This window comes from Harpegnathos saltator, unplaced genomic scaffold, assembly GCF_003227715.2.
Source record: "Harpegnathos saltator strain DR-91 unplaced genomic scaffold, Hsal_v8.6 scaffold138, whole genome shotgun sequence".
Lineage (NCBI taxonomy): Eukaryota > Metazoa > Arthropoda > Insecta > Hymenoptera > Formicidae > Harpegnathos > Harpegnathos saltator.
This window is the reverse complement of record NW_020229915.1, coordinates 687,904-708,044: the sequence shown is the minus strand read 5'-3', so window position 1 is coordinate 708,044 and position 20,141 is coordinate 687,904. Positions and strand designations below refer to the sequence as shown.

At 33.8% G+C, this 20,141-nt stretch overlaps 3 protein-coding genes across 6 annotated transcripts in view; 1 reads left to right on the top strand and 2 right to left on the bottom strand.

The window, feature by feature from the left end:
- osp (myosin phosphatase Rho interacting protein outspread) overlaps window positions 1-20,141 on the top strand; it is a 495,008-nt gene that overhangs the window by 179,663 nt on the left and 295,204 nt on the right. The window lies entirely within an intron of this gene.
- LOC112590711 (uncharacterized) lies at window positions 9,783-11,470 on the bottom strand. 2 transcript variants are annotated; one of them, XM_025308064.1, is made up of 2 exons: window positions 11,397-11,470; window positions 9,783-11,321 (listed from the first exon to the last, which is right to left on the bottom strand). In XM_025308064.1, exon 2 carries the CDS (start codon window positions 11,256-11,258, stop codon window positions 9,912-9,914), a length of 1,347 nt encoding a protein of 448 aa, XP_025163849.1. In that variant the 5' UTR covers window positions 11,259-11,321; window positions 11,397-11,470; the 3' UTR covers window positions 9,783-9,911. The 2 variants fall into 2 exon arrangements, with proteins under 2 accessions (XP_025163849.1, XP_025163848.1); XM_025308063.1 differs by having other exon boundaries at window positions 9,783-11,301.
- Window positions 12,896-14,602, bottom strand: LOC112590709 (uncharacterized). The gene is made up of 2 exons (XM_025308058.1): window positions 14,497-14,602; window positions 12,896-14,401 (listed from the first exon to the last, which is right to left on the bottom strand). The coding sequence occupies exon 2, from the start codon at window positions 14,356-14,358 to the stop codon at window positions 13,009-13,011; it is 1,350 nt and encodes a 449-aa protein (XP_025163843.1). The 5' UTR covers window positions 14,359-14,401; window positions 14,497-14,602; the 3' UTR covers window positions 12,896-13,008.

Sequence of the window (20,141 nt, the reverse complement as noted above, 5' to 3'; positions counted from 1 at the left end):
CGTGAGGAAGGAAAGCACCGCGATGCGCAGGAGAGAATGGGGCCGATCTTCTGCCGCGCGCTCGTCCTTTCGCGCCGGCCGGCGTCAGCATCTACTGACTAATTTACACGATGCTACTCTCGTTCGCTTTAAGTTGTTCGCAAGTTTTTCAACTCGTCAGTGAACGATCCGCTGGTAGCGGATCTAGACTAGACAACAGATTTTCCTCGCTAGCGTCTAAAATTTAGGAGACGCGGCAGCTAGCGGTCAAAGTTGAACATGTCCAATTTTCTGTTGCAGCGATCATTGGATGCCGCATCTTCTAAATGCTAGACGCTAACTTCGATTAAAAATCGAACATCTAGCAGAAGTTTTTATCAGCGAATTCATAGCGAATTAAGAAGCTTACTCAAAGCGAATAAAAGAAGCATCCTTAAACACACTTAAACGCGATTTTTGCAAAATAGTACATGACACATTTTCTTCTCATTTTGATCTGATTAATCTTCACAATTTTTCATCTCCAAAAGATCCCGAATACCCTATATACCAGGTGTGTCGGTAATTCCTTTTCGGTTTTTTCGCTAAAGAAAACACGTTATTTACAATGAATAGTTAAAATATATTTATTCAAAGTATTGGCCATTTGAATTTATACATTTTGCCCATCTCTCAGGCAATTTATGGATGCCATTCCAAAAGAACTGTTTCTCCTTTGAGCTAAACCATTCATCGAGCCATTTTTTAACTTCTTCGAAATCGGCGAAGTACTGCTCTGCAAGCGCGTGCCCCATCGATGCGAAAAGGTGGTAGTCGGATGGAGCCATCTGGATGGAGTCTGGAGAGTACGGCGGGTGCGATAAAACTTCCCATCCAAGTGATTTCAACACTTCTTTGACTGGTTTTGCTGTATGAGACGGCGCATTGTCATGCTGCAAAATCACCTTATCATGTCTTTGAGCGTATTGTGGACGTTTTTCGATCAATGCACAGTTCAAATTGATCATTTGTTGTTGATAGCGATCAGTATTAACTGTTTCTCCAGGTTCAACAGTTCATAATATACGACACCAACCTGGTCCCACCAGACACAGAGCATGGTCTTGCGACCAAAGCGATTTGGCCTTACAGTCGATGGGCCGCCTTCGCCAGGTGATAACCATGATTTTTTTCGCTTGGGATTTTCGAAATAAATCCATTTTTCATCACCCGTTACTATTCGATGCAGAAATGACTTCCTTTCATACCTTTAAAGCAGCATTTCACTGACGATTTTTCGATTTTCCAATTGCCTGTCATTCAATTCATGTGGCACCCATCTTCCCATCTTTTGGATCTTTCCCATCGCTTGTAATCGTTCACAAATTGCTACTCGGCTCACATTCAACTTTTCTGCCAATTGTTTTTGAGTTTATGTTGGGTCTTCATCCAATAACTCCTGCAATTCCGCATCTTCAAACGTTTTCGGCCTACCAGGACGTTTTTTGTCTTGAACGTTGAAATCACCACATTTGAATTGTTGAAACCACGTTTCACATGTTCTTATGGTTGGAGCATGCTCACCATAAGTCTCTACCAGCAAACGATGTCTTTCAGCGGCTTTTTTCTTTTGATTAAACAAGAAAAGTAATGCGTGCCGTAAATGCACGTTTTCAGGCACAAAACTCGACATTTTAAAAAAATTATTAATTTATAACGCTGTTATTTTGGCGGAACGTAACTTGTGTAGTTTTGAGGTTAATGTCAGTAGAATAAAATGACATATGTATCAAATCATAACATTGCATACTTATAGCTAGTGACATCTGTTATAAAAACCGGAAAGTAATTACCGACATACCTGGTAATTAGTTATTACGTAATAATAAAATATGTAATTATACTCCTTAATAATATTTGTTTCATAGGAGTACTGAAAATAGATACAATAATCAGCGTACAATTCTTGATGTCTTGCATTGAGAACAAAAGTTTTGTTGCGTTAACAAAATCAAGAGGCACGACAGTACCTCACGCCAAGTTCAGCGCAACGAAGTGAGCTCGAACGGCGCGAAGCAGACCGTGCCTATATTTACGCGAAACTGCGAGTTGAACGTGAGGTATTCATATCTCAGCAATGGCTGAACCAATCGAAGTTTTCTTATCTGTCCAATCGATTCGGACTTAAAAAATAGGAAGAAAAATGTCCTTATGTTTTTTGTGTAAGTTGTCTCTAAATGGAGATATTTTAAGATAAAGTCCGAATCACGGAAAATTTCGATTCAGTAAGAGAGTAAAAAGCGCTAGACGCACAGGAGTGAGGAAATATGCATTTCGCTTTTCCGACACCGGAAGCGTTACGAGCGCGCTGAAGAAGCAAACAGCAGCGAGCAAACGAGAGAGAGTGAGAGAGAAAAGAATATGCTAAAATACAGGAGAAAATGTGCGGGAAGAGAGAGAGAAAGAGAGAGAGAAGGACGGGAGGGGGAGAGAAAAGGAAAGAGAGAGGAAAAGAATAACAAGCGGTTTTTCAAACTATTCTCGAACGGTTAACTAACATTTCAACATCTCTCAGGCTATAATATTTTTTTCGATGAAAATGCGATATCTTGCAGGATGCTCATACTGGTAGGACTTGCGATTGTTTACAAATATCAATATTGAGAAATGAAAGCTCGATATGTCTATGAATACAACAAATGTGATAAATACATTTCTAACGTGCGCGATAGACATAGAACCCAAAGATACAAATAAGAAAACTGTCTAATAAGAAGTAATAAAATGACAATAGCTTAGGAAATAAAATTCGGGTCTTACGTCTATTCTAAGAATTTATTATCTGATGTTTATATCTGATATGCAGCGGGTTAAATACATATTTTTAAGGAGATTATGAAGGTATTATTACTTTAAAAAAATATGATTCTAATTCAATGTATTGTTTATTGTATAAAATGGAATTCATTGGTACAAGTAAATCTGTATGTATTACCTAATATTTCGTATATTATCTCTCACATTATTATTATTACAATGATGTTACAGGCTGATATTACAATTATATACATTACAATTATACGGTTTGTAATGTGCTGTTAGTGCTACGGAATATCAAACTAATTAATTTAATTTTTACCTGGAACGTATCGAGTAGAGCAGGGTCTTTTCCATTGACAGCGTTCGGAAATCAAAATAGATGTAATATAACTGCCCAAAAATATTCTCTGTGATATACTTTTAGTAGAGATGTGCAAACTATTCGAATTCGAATGGAATGGAATCTAATCGAATCGAATCTAATGTAATTAGATTCGATTCGAATCCGAATCCCTATGATTCGAATCCGAATAATTCGAATAGCAATCAAATACATTATCGTTTGCGTGCATCAGCTACAAAACGGGTCATCTGGCCTGTATGTTTGAACTATTAACTTATAATTAACTTAACTTATAATTAATAACTTAATTAGAAGCTATCTTAAATATATATTTTACTTTAAAATGATATTGCAAGATCAAGATGATATCAATATATCCTTTCATATTAAAATCTTCCATCATTATTTGCATGTTTAACAGTCATGTTAAATTTTTTATTGATCCGATTGGGTTTCATTCGATTCGATTCGATTCGAATTTGAGTGATATTTCATAGATTCGATTCGAATTCGGATTTAAAAAACTAGATTCGATTCCATTCGATTTGACATAAAAATTCTTAATTCGCACACCTCTAACTTTTAGATTTAATATGTTAACAATATTCTTCTCCAAGAATTCAATCTGGCAGAAGTTTTATCAGTGTGAGGATCCTGGAGTATTTGGGTCAGTATATGACTTTAATAAATCACTTAAATTCCTAATGACAAATAAAAACTTGTTGCGATATAACACGTCATCGTCCACGAAATTTCTGTATGCCTTAAGAGAACTAAATTTATTTTCGGTAGGAGTTAGATCTACTTGTAGACGCAGTACTTCTCTTAACATCCGTATGTTTCGTTCGCATTTGGAGCGCGAGGCAGTGTTTACAATGAAGGGGCAAGATTGTCTTTTTAACTTTAAAATTATGTCAGTTTGTAAATCCCACTTACTAATATCTGCTTCAAACGCTATAATTACATTTGGTGGATAACTTGAAAGTATTAAATTAGCATAGTCACGATAAACCACGCGATAACTTTCAATTTCGGACCGGCTGCTACGGTTATGACATCTCGTACAAAGTTCGACATTTCTGCGTTCTTCTTAAATCGTTGAATCGTTCTTGAGCATTTCTTTAAATTGTTACAATTTTTGGACGGTTCAACTATAAACGAAACGGAAAGCACTACAAACAACTACGAACGATTCTAAAGAAGGCTGCGAAAGTGGATTTGAGATATCTGAAAAATTGACAGAATGGCCTCTTATGTGTTTCTTTAAGTTGTTACAACTTTTGAACGATTCAGTTACAAACGAAACGGAAAGCACTACACACAACTACAAACGATTCTAAAGAAGGCTGCAAAAGCGGATTTGAGATATCTCAAAAATTGACACAATGGCTCTTGGGCGTTTCTTTAAATTGTTACAACTTTTGAACGGTTCAACTACAAAGGAAAAGTACTACGAGCAACTACAAACGATTCTAAAGTAGGCTGCGAAAGCGGATTTTAGGTATCTCAAAAATTGACAAATTTGCTTCCTGGACATTTTTTTAAATTGTTAAAACTTTTAAACGGTTCAACTAGAAACGAAACGAAAAGCACTACAAACAACTAAACACGGTTCTAAAGAAGACTGCGAAAGCCGATTTGAGATATCCCAGAAATTGATCGAATCGCCTCTCGGGCTTTTTTTAAATTGTTACAACTTTTGAACAGTTCAATTACAAACGAAACGAAAAGCACTACAAACAACTAAAAACGATTCTAAAGTAGGCTGCGAAAGCGGATTTGAGATATCTCAAAGTCGGGTGGGTGTTAAATTCTTATATTCTTTAAACGGTCGAACTATAAACGAAATTAACGTTACTACAAACAACTACAAACTAAAATCTAACGTTTTTTATGCAGAAACGTTAATTTTTAAACAGTCGGGTGTCAAGTTCACACAGGTTCAAGTTCGTTGCAATGTCCATCAATATAAACGTATACACACATTTTCTTACGCGTGTATATGTGTACTAATATACGTCTATTTGCTTCACATTGGATCGCCGAACTCCACGAGTGGCTTTTCGGTTTATGGAATACACCAATCCGAGCATATTTACAATGCGGTTAATTGTCATTCGCTGCTACTCATCCATTCGAATCCCTTCATTAATTAAATCTAGCTTTTTGCTCCCTTGTAGAATTGTGTCATAGAAATCTTAAACTCAATTACTTTTTTAAGATAATTAAGTATACAATTATTATTTACATATGTCAAGATGCTCAATTGGTGCTGTGTTTTAATATACCACTTCTTTTGTATAATAGAATGGCGCTTCTTTTTATAAAGTTTTATTACATTGTAGTTATAAGTTTTACGTGTAAAAAGTTATGTTACGTACATATATGTTTTAAAGAAAAGAATAATTTGAGTTTGGTATACACGAATCTTGAAAAAAAAATAATTTGCTTTACAGATTTCTATGACATGCTACAGCAAAGCAGAAAATTAGATTAATTGTAAGAAAGATATTCTTCCACTCATAATCGTAACATTCTTATCTCAAGATGACAAGAAATGCAGAAAGTGTCAATGTGTCGAAATTGTTGCTCCTTAATCTTACTTTCAGTCAGGAAGTGCGTTTGTTATACAACTGGAGAACTAATGAGGGGGTTCGAATGGATGAGTAGCAGCGAATGATAATTAACCGCATTGTAAATATGCTCGGGTTGGTGTATTCCATAAACCAAAAAGCCACTCGAGGAATTCGGCGGTCTAATGTGAGGCAAATGCACACATTACAAATGTAACATCATCTCAGTTAATCCCCAAACGTGTTCAATAGGATTTATGTCTGGTGATGACTGTGAAACACCCGATAAAGGTGCGTGTCTGGGATTGCTTTTCTACTCAAGGATTTGGAACATTATCTTTATTCACATATTGCAATTATATACGGGTTGCACTGTGCTGTTAGTGCTACGGAATCGCAAATTAATTAATTTAATTTTTACTTGGAACGTATCGAGTAGAGTATGGTAACAAATCTTTTACATTGACTGCGTTCGGAAATCACAATATATGTAATATAACTTCCCAAAAATATTTTCTGTGGTATACTTTTAGTAGAGCTGTGCGAGCTATTCAAATTCGAATGGAATTGAATCGAATCGAATCTAATGTAATTCGATTCGATTCGAATCCGAATCCCTACGATGCGAATCCGAATATTTCGAATAGGAATCAAATACATTATCGTTTGCGTTCATCAGCTACAAAACGGGTCATCTGGGGCTGTGTTTGAACCATTAACTTGTAATTAATTTAACTTATAATTAATAACTTAATTATAAATTACTTTAAATATATATTTTACTTTAAGATGATATTGCAAGATCAAGATGATATCAACATACCCTTCCATATTAAAATCTTCCATCATTATTTGCATGTTTAACAGTCATGTTAAATTTTTTATTGATCCGATTGGGTTTCATTCGATTCGATTCGATTCGAATTTGAGTGATATTTCATAGATTCGATTCGAATTCGGATTTAAAAAACTAGATTCGATTCCATTCGATTTGACATAAAAATTCTTAATTCGCACACCTCTAACTTTTAGATTTAATATGTTAACAATATTCTTCTCCAAGAATTCAATCTGGCAGAAGTTTTATCAGTGTGAGGATCCTGGAGTATTTGGGTCAGTATATGACTTTAATAAATCACTTAAATTCCTAATGACAAATAAAAACTTGTTGCGATATAACACGTCATCGTCCACGAAATTTCTGTATGCCTTAAGAGAACTAAATTTATTTTCGGTAGGAGTTAGATCTACTTGTAGACGCAGTACTTCTCTTAATATCCGTATGTTTCGTTCGCATTTGGAGCGCGAGGCGGTGGTTACAATGAAGGGGCAAGATTGTCTTTTTAACTTTAAAATTATGTCAGTTTGTAAATCCCACTTACTAATATCTGCTTCAAACGCTATAATTACATTTGGTGGATGACTTGAAAGTATTGAATTAACATAATCGCGAAAAATCATGCAATAACTTTCAAACTCGAACTGCCTTTTACCTTTATTACATTCGGAACAAAGTTTCACATTTTTGCGTTCTTCGATTTGTATTTTTGATCCTATCAATATAACTCTTAAATGCTTCATTTTCCTGGAGCAAAGATGCAACATAATTTCCCAGAGTAGCACATAATGTGCATCCAAAACATTTGCGACTATTATATGAACAACACAGTGTAAATCATTTATATATAGGTCCTGATTCATTATTCCATAATACAGTGTCAACGGTCCTGACAGGTAATCAGAACTGAATTGTGTTTCAGCCTGACATTTAGTATATGCAAATTTTTCCAAAAATTGATGTATATTAACAGCTTTAAGCTTTTCAATTTGGGAGGCATTAAGCTCACAGAATTTATATCTACATCGAGCTAATGCCATGTAATAAATATTACGGTCTATCTCGTAACACGACTTCAGTTTGGTGCAATTTGTAATGTGATGATGTATCAAAAGTTCTTCATGATTCGAACAATAGTTCAGGGAATAACACCTCGTACAAGTTTGCAGGTTACGCTGTTCATGACAGACAAAACACGATTTAGCGAACATGATCATCTGTATTTCATACGGCAGTATATTACGTTGCAAATTCCTTTTGACTAAATTTAAGAGATTTTTCCTCGAATTGATCCATTCCTCTTGATTGAAATTGTAGGTTTCCCAAAATTCCGGATGATTATGTAAAAGTATTTTTAAAATTCCGCAGACTTCTTGATGATTCTTTTCACTCAATGATTCATGATTACAATTACTACAGTAAAGAATCATGTTGCACGTGACACATATATTGTTTTCTCCCTCAAGTTTTCCTGCATATGCTTTGCACCAATGACAAATATTTGGATTGAAAAAGTTACGATAAGAGTGAACTGCTGCAGACATTTTAGATAATGGAAGATGCGATTGTGGTGAAAAAAGCGGTGGTATATCAGACATGCTGATGTTATGGGCTCCTTGTTGATGAAACGACGAGATTCTTCTGTTAAATATATGCCAATACTTCGATATAACGGGTATTTACAGAAACGCGTTATTTATAATATTAATTTAGAAATAACGTGCAAAAATCGTTACCTGTTAGCGGGTCTAACAAAATTCCGCTTTCACAGTTTACGCGTACACTTAGTGACTGTTCGGAGAACGTCAAGGATATATCTACATATTATGTTGTTATATTTATATATTATTATATGTTTATTTGTATTTCTTATATGTCTTAGGAATCTTCAAACGGGATTGTCTCTGAAAATATAACGTACATGTGCTTTGTTAAATATTATTACAGAAATTTTTCTGGAGGTTTTCATTCGTAATCCGTATCAAGTCCCTTCGTAATTATTATAATGCGCGCACCAAACGTCAGCAATGTAAGCACCGGCATTATGCGTCTTCCGCGACATGTATCAAACTCGAGCTGTGTGAACTTGAGAAGAATAGCGTTTTTTTCTGTAAAGTTTTATTACATTGTAGTTATAAGTTTTACTTGCAAAAACTTATGTTACGTACATATATGTTTTGAAGAAAAGGATAATTTGAGTTTGATATACATGAAGCTTGAAAGAAAAATAATTTGATTTTGAGATTTCTATGAAATTCTACAACGCAGCAGACAACTTGTTTTATTGTAAGGAAGATATTCTTCCACTCATAATTGTAACATTCTTATCTCAAGTAGTCCAGAAATGCAGAAAGTGTCAATGTGTCGAAATTGTTGCTCCTTATTCTTTCTTTCAGTCAGGAAGTGCGCTTATTATGCAACTGGAGAACTAATGAAGGGGTTCGAATGGATGAGTAACAGCGAATAAAAATTAACCGCATTGTAAATATGCTCGGTTTGGTGTATTCCATAAACCAAAAGCCACTCGTGCAATCCGGCGGTCCAATGTGAAGCAAATGCGCACATTATAAACGCAACTTCATCTCAATTAATCCCTAAACGTGTTCAGTAGGATTTATATTCTGGTGATGACTGTGACACACCCGATAAAGGTTCGTGTCCGGGGTTGCTTTTCTACTCAAGGATTTGGAACATTATCTTTATTCACATATTACAATTATATACGGTTTGCATTGTGCTGTTAGTGCTACGGAATCGCAAATTAATTAATTTAATTTTTATCTAGAATGTATCGAGTAGAGTAGGGTAACAAATACTTTACATTGAGTGCGTTCAGAAATCACAATAGATGTAATATAACTACCCAAGAATATTTTCTGTGATATACTTTTAGCAGAGATATGCAAACTATTCGAATTCGGAATCCAATAATTCGAATAGGAATCAAATACATTATCGTTTGCGTTCATCAGCTATAAAACGGTCATCTGGGGCGGTATGTTTGAACTATTAACTTGTAATTAACTTAACTTATAATTAATAACTTAATTATAAATTATTTTAAATATATATTTTACTTTAAGATGATATTGCAAGATCAAGATGATATCAATATACCCTTCATATTAAAATCTTCCATCATTATTTGCATGTTTAGTAGTCATTTTAAATTTATTAATGGTCCGTGTCGGTTTCATTCGATTAGATTCGATTCGAATTCGAATGATATTTAATAGATTCGATTCGAATTCGAATTTACAAAATTAGGTTAGATTCGATTCGATTCGACATAAAAATTCTTAATTCGCACACCTCTAACTTTTAGATTTAATATATTAATGATATTCTTCTCCAAAAATTCAATCGGGCAGGAGTTTTATCAGTGTGAGGATCCTGGAGTATTTGGGTCAGTATATGACTTTAATAAATCACTTAAATTCCTAATGACAAATAAAAACTTATTGCGATATAATACATCATCGTCCACGAAATTTCTGTATGCCTTAAGAGAACTAAATTTATTTTCGGTAGGAGTTAGATCTACTTGTAGACGCAGTACTTCTCTTAATATCCGTATGTTTCGTTCGCATTTGGAGCGCGAGGCGGTGGTTACAATGAAGGGGCAAGTTTGTCTTTTTAACTTTAAAATTATGTCAGTTTGTAAATCCCACTTACTAATATCTGCTTCAAACGCTATAATTACATTTGGTAGATGACTTAAAAGTATTGAATTAACATAGTCGCGAAAAATCATGCGATAACTTTCAAACTCGAACTGACTTTTACGTTTATTACATTCGGAACAAACTACGACATTTCTGCGTCCTTCGGTTTGTATTTTTGATCCTATCAATATAACTTTTAAATGCCTCATTGTGCTAGAGCAAAGATGCAACATAATTTCCCAGAGTAGTACATAATGTGCATCCAAAACATTTGCGACTATCATATGAACAACACAGTGTGAATTTTCTATATATAGATTTTGATCCATTATTCCATAATACAGTGTCAACGGTCCTGATAGGTAATCAGAATAGAATTGCTGTAAATCCTGATAATTTGTATGTGCATGTTTATCCAAAAATTGTTGCATATTACCAAATTTACGCTTTGCAATGTGGGTGGCATTAATCTCAGAGAATCTATATCTACATCGAAATAATGAGATGAAATAAATGTAACGGTCTATCTCGTAACATGACATCAATTTGGTGCAATTTGTAATGTGATGATGTATCAAAAGTTCTTCATGATTCGAACAATAGTTCAGGGAATAACACCTCGTACAAGTTTGCAGGTTACGCTGTTCATGACAGACAAAGCACGATTTAGCGAACATGATCATTTGTATTTCATACGGCAGCATATTACGTTGCAAATTCCTTTTGACTAAATTTAAGAGATTTTTCCTCGAATTGATCCATTCCTCTTGTTTGAAATTGTGGGTTTCCCAAAATTCCGGATGATTATGTAAAAGCATTTTTAAAATTCCGCAGATTTCTTGATGATTCTCTTTATTCATTAATTCATGATCCCGGCTACAGTAAATAATCATGTTGCACGAGAGACATATATTGTTTTCTTCCCCATGTTCTCCTGGATAGTCTTTGCAATAATGACAAATATTTGGATTGAAGAAGTTACGATAAGGGTGAATTATTGGAGAAATTTTAGATGACAAATGATCCGATTGTGGTGAAAAAAGCGGTGGTATATCAGACATGCCGATGTTATGGGCTCCTCGTTGATGAGACGAAGAGATTCTTCTGTTGAATATATGCCAGTACTTTGATATAATGGGTATTTACAGAAACGCGTTATTTGTAATATTAATTTAGAACTAACGTGCGAAAATCGTTACCTGTTAGCGGGTCTAACAAAATTCTGCTTTCACAGTATACGCGTACACTTAATGACTGTCCGGAAAACTCCAAGGAGATATGTACATATTATGTTGTTATATTTATGTATTATTATATGTTTATTTATATTTCTTATATGTCTTAGGAATCTCCAAATAGGATTGTCACTGAAAATATAACGAACACATGCTTTGTTAAATATTATTACAGAAATTTCTCTGGAGCTTTTCATTTGTAATCCGTATCAAGTCCCTTCGTAAATATTATAATGCGCGCACCAAACGTCAGCAATGTAAACACAGGCATTATGCGTCTTCCGCGACATGTATCAAGTTCGAGCTGTATGAACTTGTGAAGAATAGCGTTTCTTTTTGTAAAGTCTTATAATATTGTAGTTATAAGTTTCACTTGCGAAAATTTGTTATGTACATATATGTTTTGAAGAAAAGAATAATATGAGTTTGGTATACATGAACCTTGAAACAAAAATAATTTGATTTTGAGATTTTGAGATAATTATAAGAAAAATATTCTTCCACTCATAATCGTAACATTCTTATCTCAAGATGATTAGAAATGCAGAAAGTGTCAATGTGTCGAAATTGTTGCTCCTTAATCTTACTTTCAGTCAGGAAGTGCGTTTGTTATGCAACTGGATATCTAATGAGCGGTTCGAATGGATGAGTAGCAGCAAATAATAATTAACCGCATTGTAAATATGCTCGGATTGGTGTATTCCATAAACCAAAAAGCCACTCGTGGAATTCGGCGGTTCAATGTGAGGCTAATGCACACATTACAAACGTAACATCATCTCAGTTAATCCCCAAACGTGTTCAATAGGATTTATGTCTGGTGATGACTGTGAAACACCCGATAAAGGTGCGTGTCTGGGATTGCTTTTCCACTCAAGGATTTGGAACATTATCTTTATTCACATATTACAATTATATACGGTTTGCATTGTGCTGTTAGTGCTACGGAATCGCAAATTAATTAATTTAATTTTTACTTGGAACGTATCGAGTAGAGTATGATAACAAATTTTTTACATTGACTGCGTTCGGAAATCATAATATATGTAATATAACTGCCCAAGAATATTTTCTGTGATATACTTTTAGTAGAGATATGCAAACTATTCGAATTCGAAATCCAATAATTCGAATGGGAATCAAATACGTTGTCGTTTGCGTTCATCAGCTATAAAACGGTCATCTGGGGCGGTATTTTTGAACTATTAACTTATAATTAACTTAACTTATAATTAATAACTTAATTATAAATTATTTTAAATATATATTTTACTTTAAGATGACATTGCAAGGTCAAGATGCTATCAATACATCCTTTCATATTAAAATCTTCCATCATTATTTGCATGTTTAATAGTCATATTAAATTTTTTAATGATCCGATTGGATTTCATTCGATTCGATTCGATTGGAATTCGAGTGAAATTTCACAGATTCGATTCGAATAAGAATTTAAAAAATTAGAACAGGTTCGATTCGATTCGACATTAAAATTCTTAATTCGCACACCTCTAACTTTTAGATTCAATATGTTAACAATAATCTTCTCCAAAAATTCAATCGGGCAGGAGTTGTATCAGTGTGAGGATCCTGGAGTATTTGGGTCAGTATATGACATTAATAAATTACTTAAATTCTTAATGACAAATAAAAACTTATTGCGATATAACACGTCATCGTCCTCGAAATTTCTGTATGCCTTAAGAGAACTAAATTTATTTTCGGTAGGAGTTAGATCTACTTGTAGACGCAGTACTTCTCTTAATATCCGTATGTTTCGCTCGCATTTGGAGTGCGAGGCGGTGGTTACAATGAAGGGGCAAGTTTGTCTTTTTAACTTTAATATTATGTCAGTTTGTAAATCCCACTTACTAATATCTGCTTCAAACGCTATAATTACATTTGGCGGATGACTTGAAAGTATTGAATTAACATAGTCGCGAAAAACCATACGATAACTTTTAAATTCGAACTGACTTTTACGTGCATTACATTTGCAACAAACTTCGACATTTCTGCGTCCTTCGGTTTGTATTTTTGATCCTATCAATATAACTCTTAAATGCCTCATTCTCTTAGAGCAAAGATGCAACATAATTTCCCAGAGAAGCACATAATGTGCATCCAAAACATTTGCGACTATTATATGAACAACACAGTGTAAATCATTTATATATAGATCCTGATTCATTATTCCATAATACAGTGTCAACGGTCCTGACACGTAATCAGAACTGAATTGTTCTTCAGCCTGACATTTAGTATATGCAAATTTTTCCAAAAATTGTTGTATATTAACAGTTTTAAGCTTTTTAATTTGGGTGGCATTAAGCTCACAGAATTTATATCTACATCGAGATAATGTCATGTAATAAATGTTACGGTCTATCTCGTAACACGACTTCAATTTAGTGCAATTTGTAATGTGATGATGTATCAAAAGTTCTTCATGATTCGAACAATAGTTCAGGGAATAACACCTCGTACAAGTTTGCAGGTTACGCTGTTCATGACAGACAAAGCACGATTTAGCGAACATGATCATCTGTATTTCATACGGCATCATATTACGTTGCAAATTCCTTTTGACTAAAATTAAGAGATTTTTCCTCGAATTGATCCATTCCTCTTGACTGAAATTGTGGGTTTCCCAAAATTCCGGGTGATTATGTAAAAGTATTTCTAAAACTCCGCAGATTTCTTGATGATTCTTTTCATTCAGTAATTCATGATTACAGTGACTACAGTAAAGAATCATGTTGCACGAGAGACATATATTGTTTTCTTTCCGAAGTTTTCCTGGATTTTCTTTGCACCAATGACAAATATTTGGATTGAAGAAGTTACGATAAGAGTGAATTGCTGCAGAAATTTTAGATGATGGCAGATGCGATTGTGGTGAAAAAAGCGGTGGTATATCAGACATGCCGATGTTATGGGCCTCTTGTTGACGAGACGGCGAGATTCTTCTGTTGAATATATGCCAATATTTTGATATAATGGATATTTACAGAAACGCGTTATTTGTAATATTAATTTAGAAATAACGTGCAAAAATCGTTACCTGTTAGCGGGTCTAACAAAATTTCGCTTTCAGAGTTTACGCGTACATTTAGTGACTGTTCGGAGAACGCCAAGGAGATATCTACATATTATGTTGTTATATTTATGTATTATGATATGTTTATTTATATTTCTTATATGACTTAGGAATCTCCAAACGGGATTGTCTCTGAAAATATAACGGACATATGCTTTGTTAAATATTATTACAGAAATTTCTCTGGAGCTTTTCATTTGTAATCCGTACCAAGTCCCTTCGTAAATATTATAATGCGCGCACCAAACGTCAGCAATGTAAGCACCGGCATTATGCGTCTTCCGCGACATGTATCAAACTCGAGCTGTGTGAATTTGAGAAGAATAGCGTTTCTTTCTGTAAAGTTTTATTACATTGTAGTTATAAGTTTTACTTGCAAGAACTTATGTTACGTACATATATGTTTTGAAGAAAAGAATAATTTGAGTTTGATATACATGAATCTTGAAAGAAAAATAATTTGATTTTGAGATATCTATGAAATTCTACAACGCAGCAGACAAATTGATTTATTGTAAGGAAGATATTCTTCCACTCATAATTGTAACATTCTTATCTGAAGTAGTCCAGAAATGCAGAAAGTGTCAATGTGTCGAAATTGTTGCTCCTTAATCTTTCTTTCAGTCAGGAAGTGCGCTTATTATGCAACTGGAGAACTAATGAATGGGTTCGAATGGATGAGTAGCAGCGAATAAAAATTAACCGCATTGTAAATATGCTCGGTTTGGTGTATTCCATAAACCAAAAGCCACTCGTGCAATCCGGCGGTCCAATGTGAAGCAAATGCGCACATTATAAACGCAACTTCATCTCAATTAATCCCTAAACGTGTTCAGTAGGATTTATATTCTGGTGATGACTGTGACACACCCGATAAAGGTTCGTGTCCGGGGTTGCTTTTCTACTCAAGGATTTGGAACATTATCTTTATTCACATATTACAATTATATACGGTTTGCATTGTGCTGTTAGTGCTACGGAATCGCAAATTAATTAATTTAATTTTTATCTGGAATGTATCGAGTAGAGTAGGGTAACAAATACTTTACATTGAGTGCGTTCAGAAATCACAATAGATGTAATATAACTACCCAAAAATATTTTCTGTGATATACTTTTAGCAGAGATATGCAAACTATTCGAATTCGGAATCCAATAATTCGAATAGGAATCAAATACATTATCGTTTGCGTTCATCAGCTATAAAACGGTCATCTGGGGCGGTATGTTTGAACTATTAACTTGTAATTAACTTAACTTATAATTAATAACTTAATTATAAATTATTTTAAATATATATTATTAAATATATATTATTAAATATATATATTTTACTTCAAGATGATATTGCAAGATCAAGATGATATCAATATACCCTTTCATATTAAAATCTTCCATCATTATTTGCATGTTTAGTAGTCATTTTAAATTTATTAATGGTCCGTGTCGGTTTCATTCGATTAGATTCGATTCGAATTCGAATGATATTTCATAGATTCGATTCGAATTCGAATTTACAAAATTAGATTAGATTCGATTCGATTCGACATAAAAATCCTTAATTTGCACACCTCTAACTTTTAGATTTAATATATTAATGATATTCTTCTCCAAAAATTCAATCGGCCAGGAGTTTTATCAGTGTGAGGATCCTGGAGTATTTGGGTCGGTATATGACTTTAATAAATCACTTAAATTCCTAATGACAAATAAAAACTTATTGCGATATAATACGTCATCGTCCACGAAATTTCTGTATGCCTTAAGAGAACTAAATTTATTTTCGGTAGGAGTTAGATCTACTTGTAGACGCAGTACTTCTCTTAATATCCGTATGTTTCGCTCGCATTTGGAGCGCGAGGCGGTGGTTACAATGAAGGGGCAAGATTGTCTTCTTAACTTTAAAATTATGTCAGTTTGCAAATCCCACTTACTAATATCTGCTTCAAACGCTATAATTACATTTGGTGGATGACTTGAAAGTATTGAATTAACATAGTCGCGAAAAATCATGCGATAACTTTCAAACTGGAACTGACTTTTACGTACATAACATTCGGAACAAACTTTGACATTTCTGTGTTCTTCCTTTTGTATTTTTGATCCTATCAATATAACTGTTAAATGCTTCATTCTGTTAGAGCAAAGATGCAACATAATTTCCCAGAGAAGCACATAATGTGCATCCAAAACATTTGCGACTATTATATGAACAACACAGTGTGAATTTTTTATATATAGATTCTGATTCATTATTCCATAATACAGTGTCAACGGTCCTGACACGTAATCAGAATAGAATTGATGTAAAGCCTGATAGTTAGTAGATGCAAATTTTTCCAAAAATTGTTGTATATTAACAGCTTTAAGCTTTTCAATTTGGGAGGCATTAAGATCGCAGAATTTATATTTACAGTTAGATAATTTCATGTTATAAATGTAATGATCTATCTCGTAACACGACTTCAATTTGGTGCAATTTGTAATGTGATGATATATCAAAAGTTCTTCATGATTCGGACAATAGTTCAGGGAATAACACCTCGTACAAGTTTGCAGGTTACGCTGTTCATGACAGACAAAGCACGATTTAGCGAACATGATCATCTGTATTTCATACGGCAGTATATTACGTTGCAAATTCCTTTTGACTAAATTTAAGAGATTTTTCCTCGAATTGATCCATTCCTCTTGATTGAAATTGTAGGTTTTCCAAAATTCCGGATGATTATGTAAAAGTATTTCTAAAATTTCGCAGATTCCTTTATGATCCTCTTTACTCTTTAATTCATGATCACGGCTACAGTAAAGAATCATGTTGCACGAGAGACATATATTGTTTTCTTTCCCAAGTTTTCCTGGATATTCTTTGCATGAATGACATATATTTGGATTGAAGAAGTTACGATAAGGATGAATTGTTGGAGAAATTCTACATGATGAAAGAAGGGATTGTGGTGAAAAAAGCGGTGCTATATCGGACATGCCGATGTTATGGGCCCCTTGTTGATGAGACGACGAGATTCTTCTGTTGAATATATGCCAATATATTCGATATAACGGGTATTTACAGAAACGCGTTATTTATAATATTAATTTAGAAATAACGTGCGAAAATCGTTACCTATTAGCGGGTCTACCAAAATTCTGCTTTCACAGTTTACGCATACACTTAGTGACTGTTCGGCAAACGCCAAGGAGATGTCTAGATATTATGTTGTTATTTTTATAAATTATTATATGTTTATTTATATTTCTTATATATCTTAGGAATCTTCAAACCGGATTGTCTCTGAAAATATAACGAACTTAAGTTTTGTTAAATATTATTGCAGAAATTTCTCTGGAGCTTTTTATTTGTAATCTGTATCAAATCCCTTCATAATTATCATAATGCGCGCACTAAACGTCAGCAATGTAAACCGATATTGTGCGTCTTCCGCGACATGTATCACGTTCGCTGCGATGTCCAATCGATATAAACATACACACGTGTTCTTACGCGTGTATATGTGTGCTAAGATACGTGTATTGCTTCACATTGTACCGCCGGATTCCACGAATGGCTTTTTGATCTTTTTTATGGAATACACCAAAGCCGGATATATTTACAATGCGTTTAATTATCATTCTCTGCCCATCTTATCCACTTGAACCTCTTCATTAGTTTTCCAGCGGAACAAACGCATTTCCTGACTAAAAGAAAGACTACGGAGCAACAATTTCAACGTATCGACACTTTCTACATTTCTTGTCTTCCTGAGATGAGAATGTCACAATTATGGCTGCAGGAATATCTTTCTTGAGTACAATAAATCTAGTTTTCTACTTCTTTGTAGAATTACGTCGTAGAAATCTCAAATTTATTTTTTTTAAGATATATATGTACAGTGGCGTGCAAAAGTTTCGAGCCATAGTGTCTTTTTACATGTCATGACAATATATTGATTTGCTCTAAAAATTAATTATATAAAATAATTGACATAACATTCTTACAAATGGTAGTACAGTTACAAAATTTTTAAATTACATTGTTTCTATTTATTTAGTCATATAATATTTACATATGTTCAAAAGTATTGAGCCGTATTCTTGTTGTAACTTTATGAGCCCGGTTTATTTACGTTTCTTATGAAACTTCTTTGTAAATATTTGCTTTAACTAAGGTTCAGACTATTGTCTACCGCAATGCCGAAACATAGAAGCCTTTAGTTACGCGAAGCCGTGATTAATCTTTCTCAACAAGGAAAGGTTTCTCGCGAAATTGCTAATTGCTTATTAATTGATAAAAGTACCGTAAATAGGATTATTGCTAAATATAAGTTGACGAACTCTCTAGCTGATAAACCACGAAATGGTAGATCTCGCAAAACTACAAAGCGCGTCGATAAAATGATTAAAAGAAAGTCGATAACAGATGTTAGAAAAACTACCATAGATATTTTTCAAGAACTACGAGAAGAAAATTTTGCTGATGTTAGTCGAAGTACAATATCTCGACGTCTAAAGGAAGTAGGACTTTTAGGACGCGCTGGTGTAAAAAAACCATTAATTAGTGCATAAACTAAAAAAGCTCGATTAGATTTTGCAAGGAAATTTGAACATTGGAAATTGATTAGCGAAAAGTACTTTTCTCTGACGAATCAAAGTTTCAGTTATTCGGAAGTGACGGTAGAAAGTATATACGACGTCCAACAGGCACAAGATATAACTCAAGATATCAAATTCCTACCGTAAAACATGATGGAGGTAACGTAATGGTTTGAGGATCATTTTCTTATAATAGAGTTGGTCCATAAGTTGAGATCACGGGTACTATGCACGCTATAATGTATCGAGATATATTGACACAGCATATGCTGCCATATGTAACTCGAAACATGCCACGTGATTGGATTTTCCAACAAGATAACAATCCCAAACATTCATCAAAACTAATAAAAGAATTTTTCATCATGAAAAAAGTGCGAGTTCTTGACTGGCCCTCGCAATCGCCGGACTTGAATTCTATTGAGCATTTGTGGCAAGAACTCAAACTACGTACAGGAAATAAGAAACACTCCAATAAAGTTGAATTGTGACAAGATTTGCAAACTCAATGGCAAAATTTACCTCAAGATCGCATTTCTAATTTAATAGCATCAATGCCTCACCATTGTGCTGCAGTGATTGCTTCTAAAGGCATGACAACGAAGTATTAAGTTTAAAATAACGTTGACAACATTTCCTGTTATTATTTTTCAATAATATATTTTCCTTATGCATAAGAAACTTTTTGGTACAATACTTTTGCACTGTTTGTAATAAGACATTGTATAAAAATAAAGTATTTGGAATTATTAACAAACTCTTTGTAAGAGGTTGTAAGTTTATATAATTATAGGATAAATAAATACATTTTGTTTATATATATGTGTAAAGTTTTTAGTACTCATTATGAAATGAATATATAATAATAATTGTATGGCTCAAAACTTTTGCACGCCACTGTACGTAACATAAGTTTTTACAAGTAAAACTTATGTACCAAACTCAAATTATTTTTATTTTTCAAGACATATATCTACGTAACATATAAATTTTTACAAGTAAAACTTATCTAACTACAA

Excerpts from the sequence above, each read along its gene's own strand:
- LOC112590711 (XM_025308064.1), bottom strand. The coding sequence starts at position 11,258 with ATGTCTGATATACCACCGCTTTTTTCACCACAATCGGATCATTTGTCA.
- LOC112590709 (XM_025308058.1), bottom strand. The coding sequence starts at position 14,358 with ATGTCTGATATACCACCGCTTTTTTCACCACAATCGCATCTGCCATCA.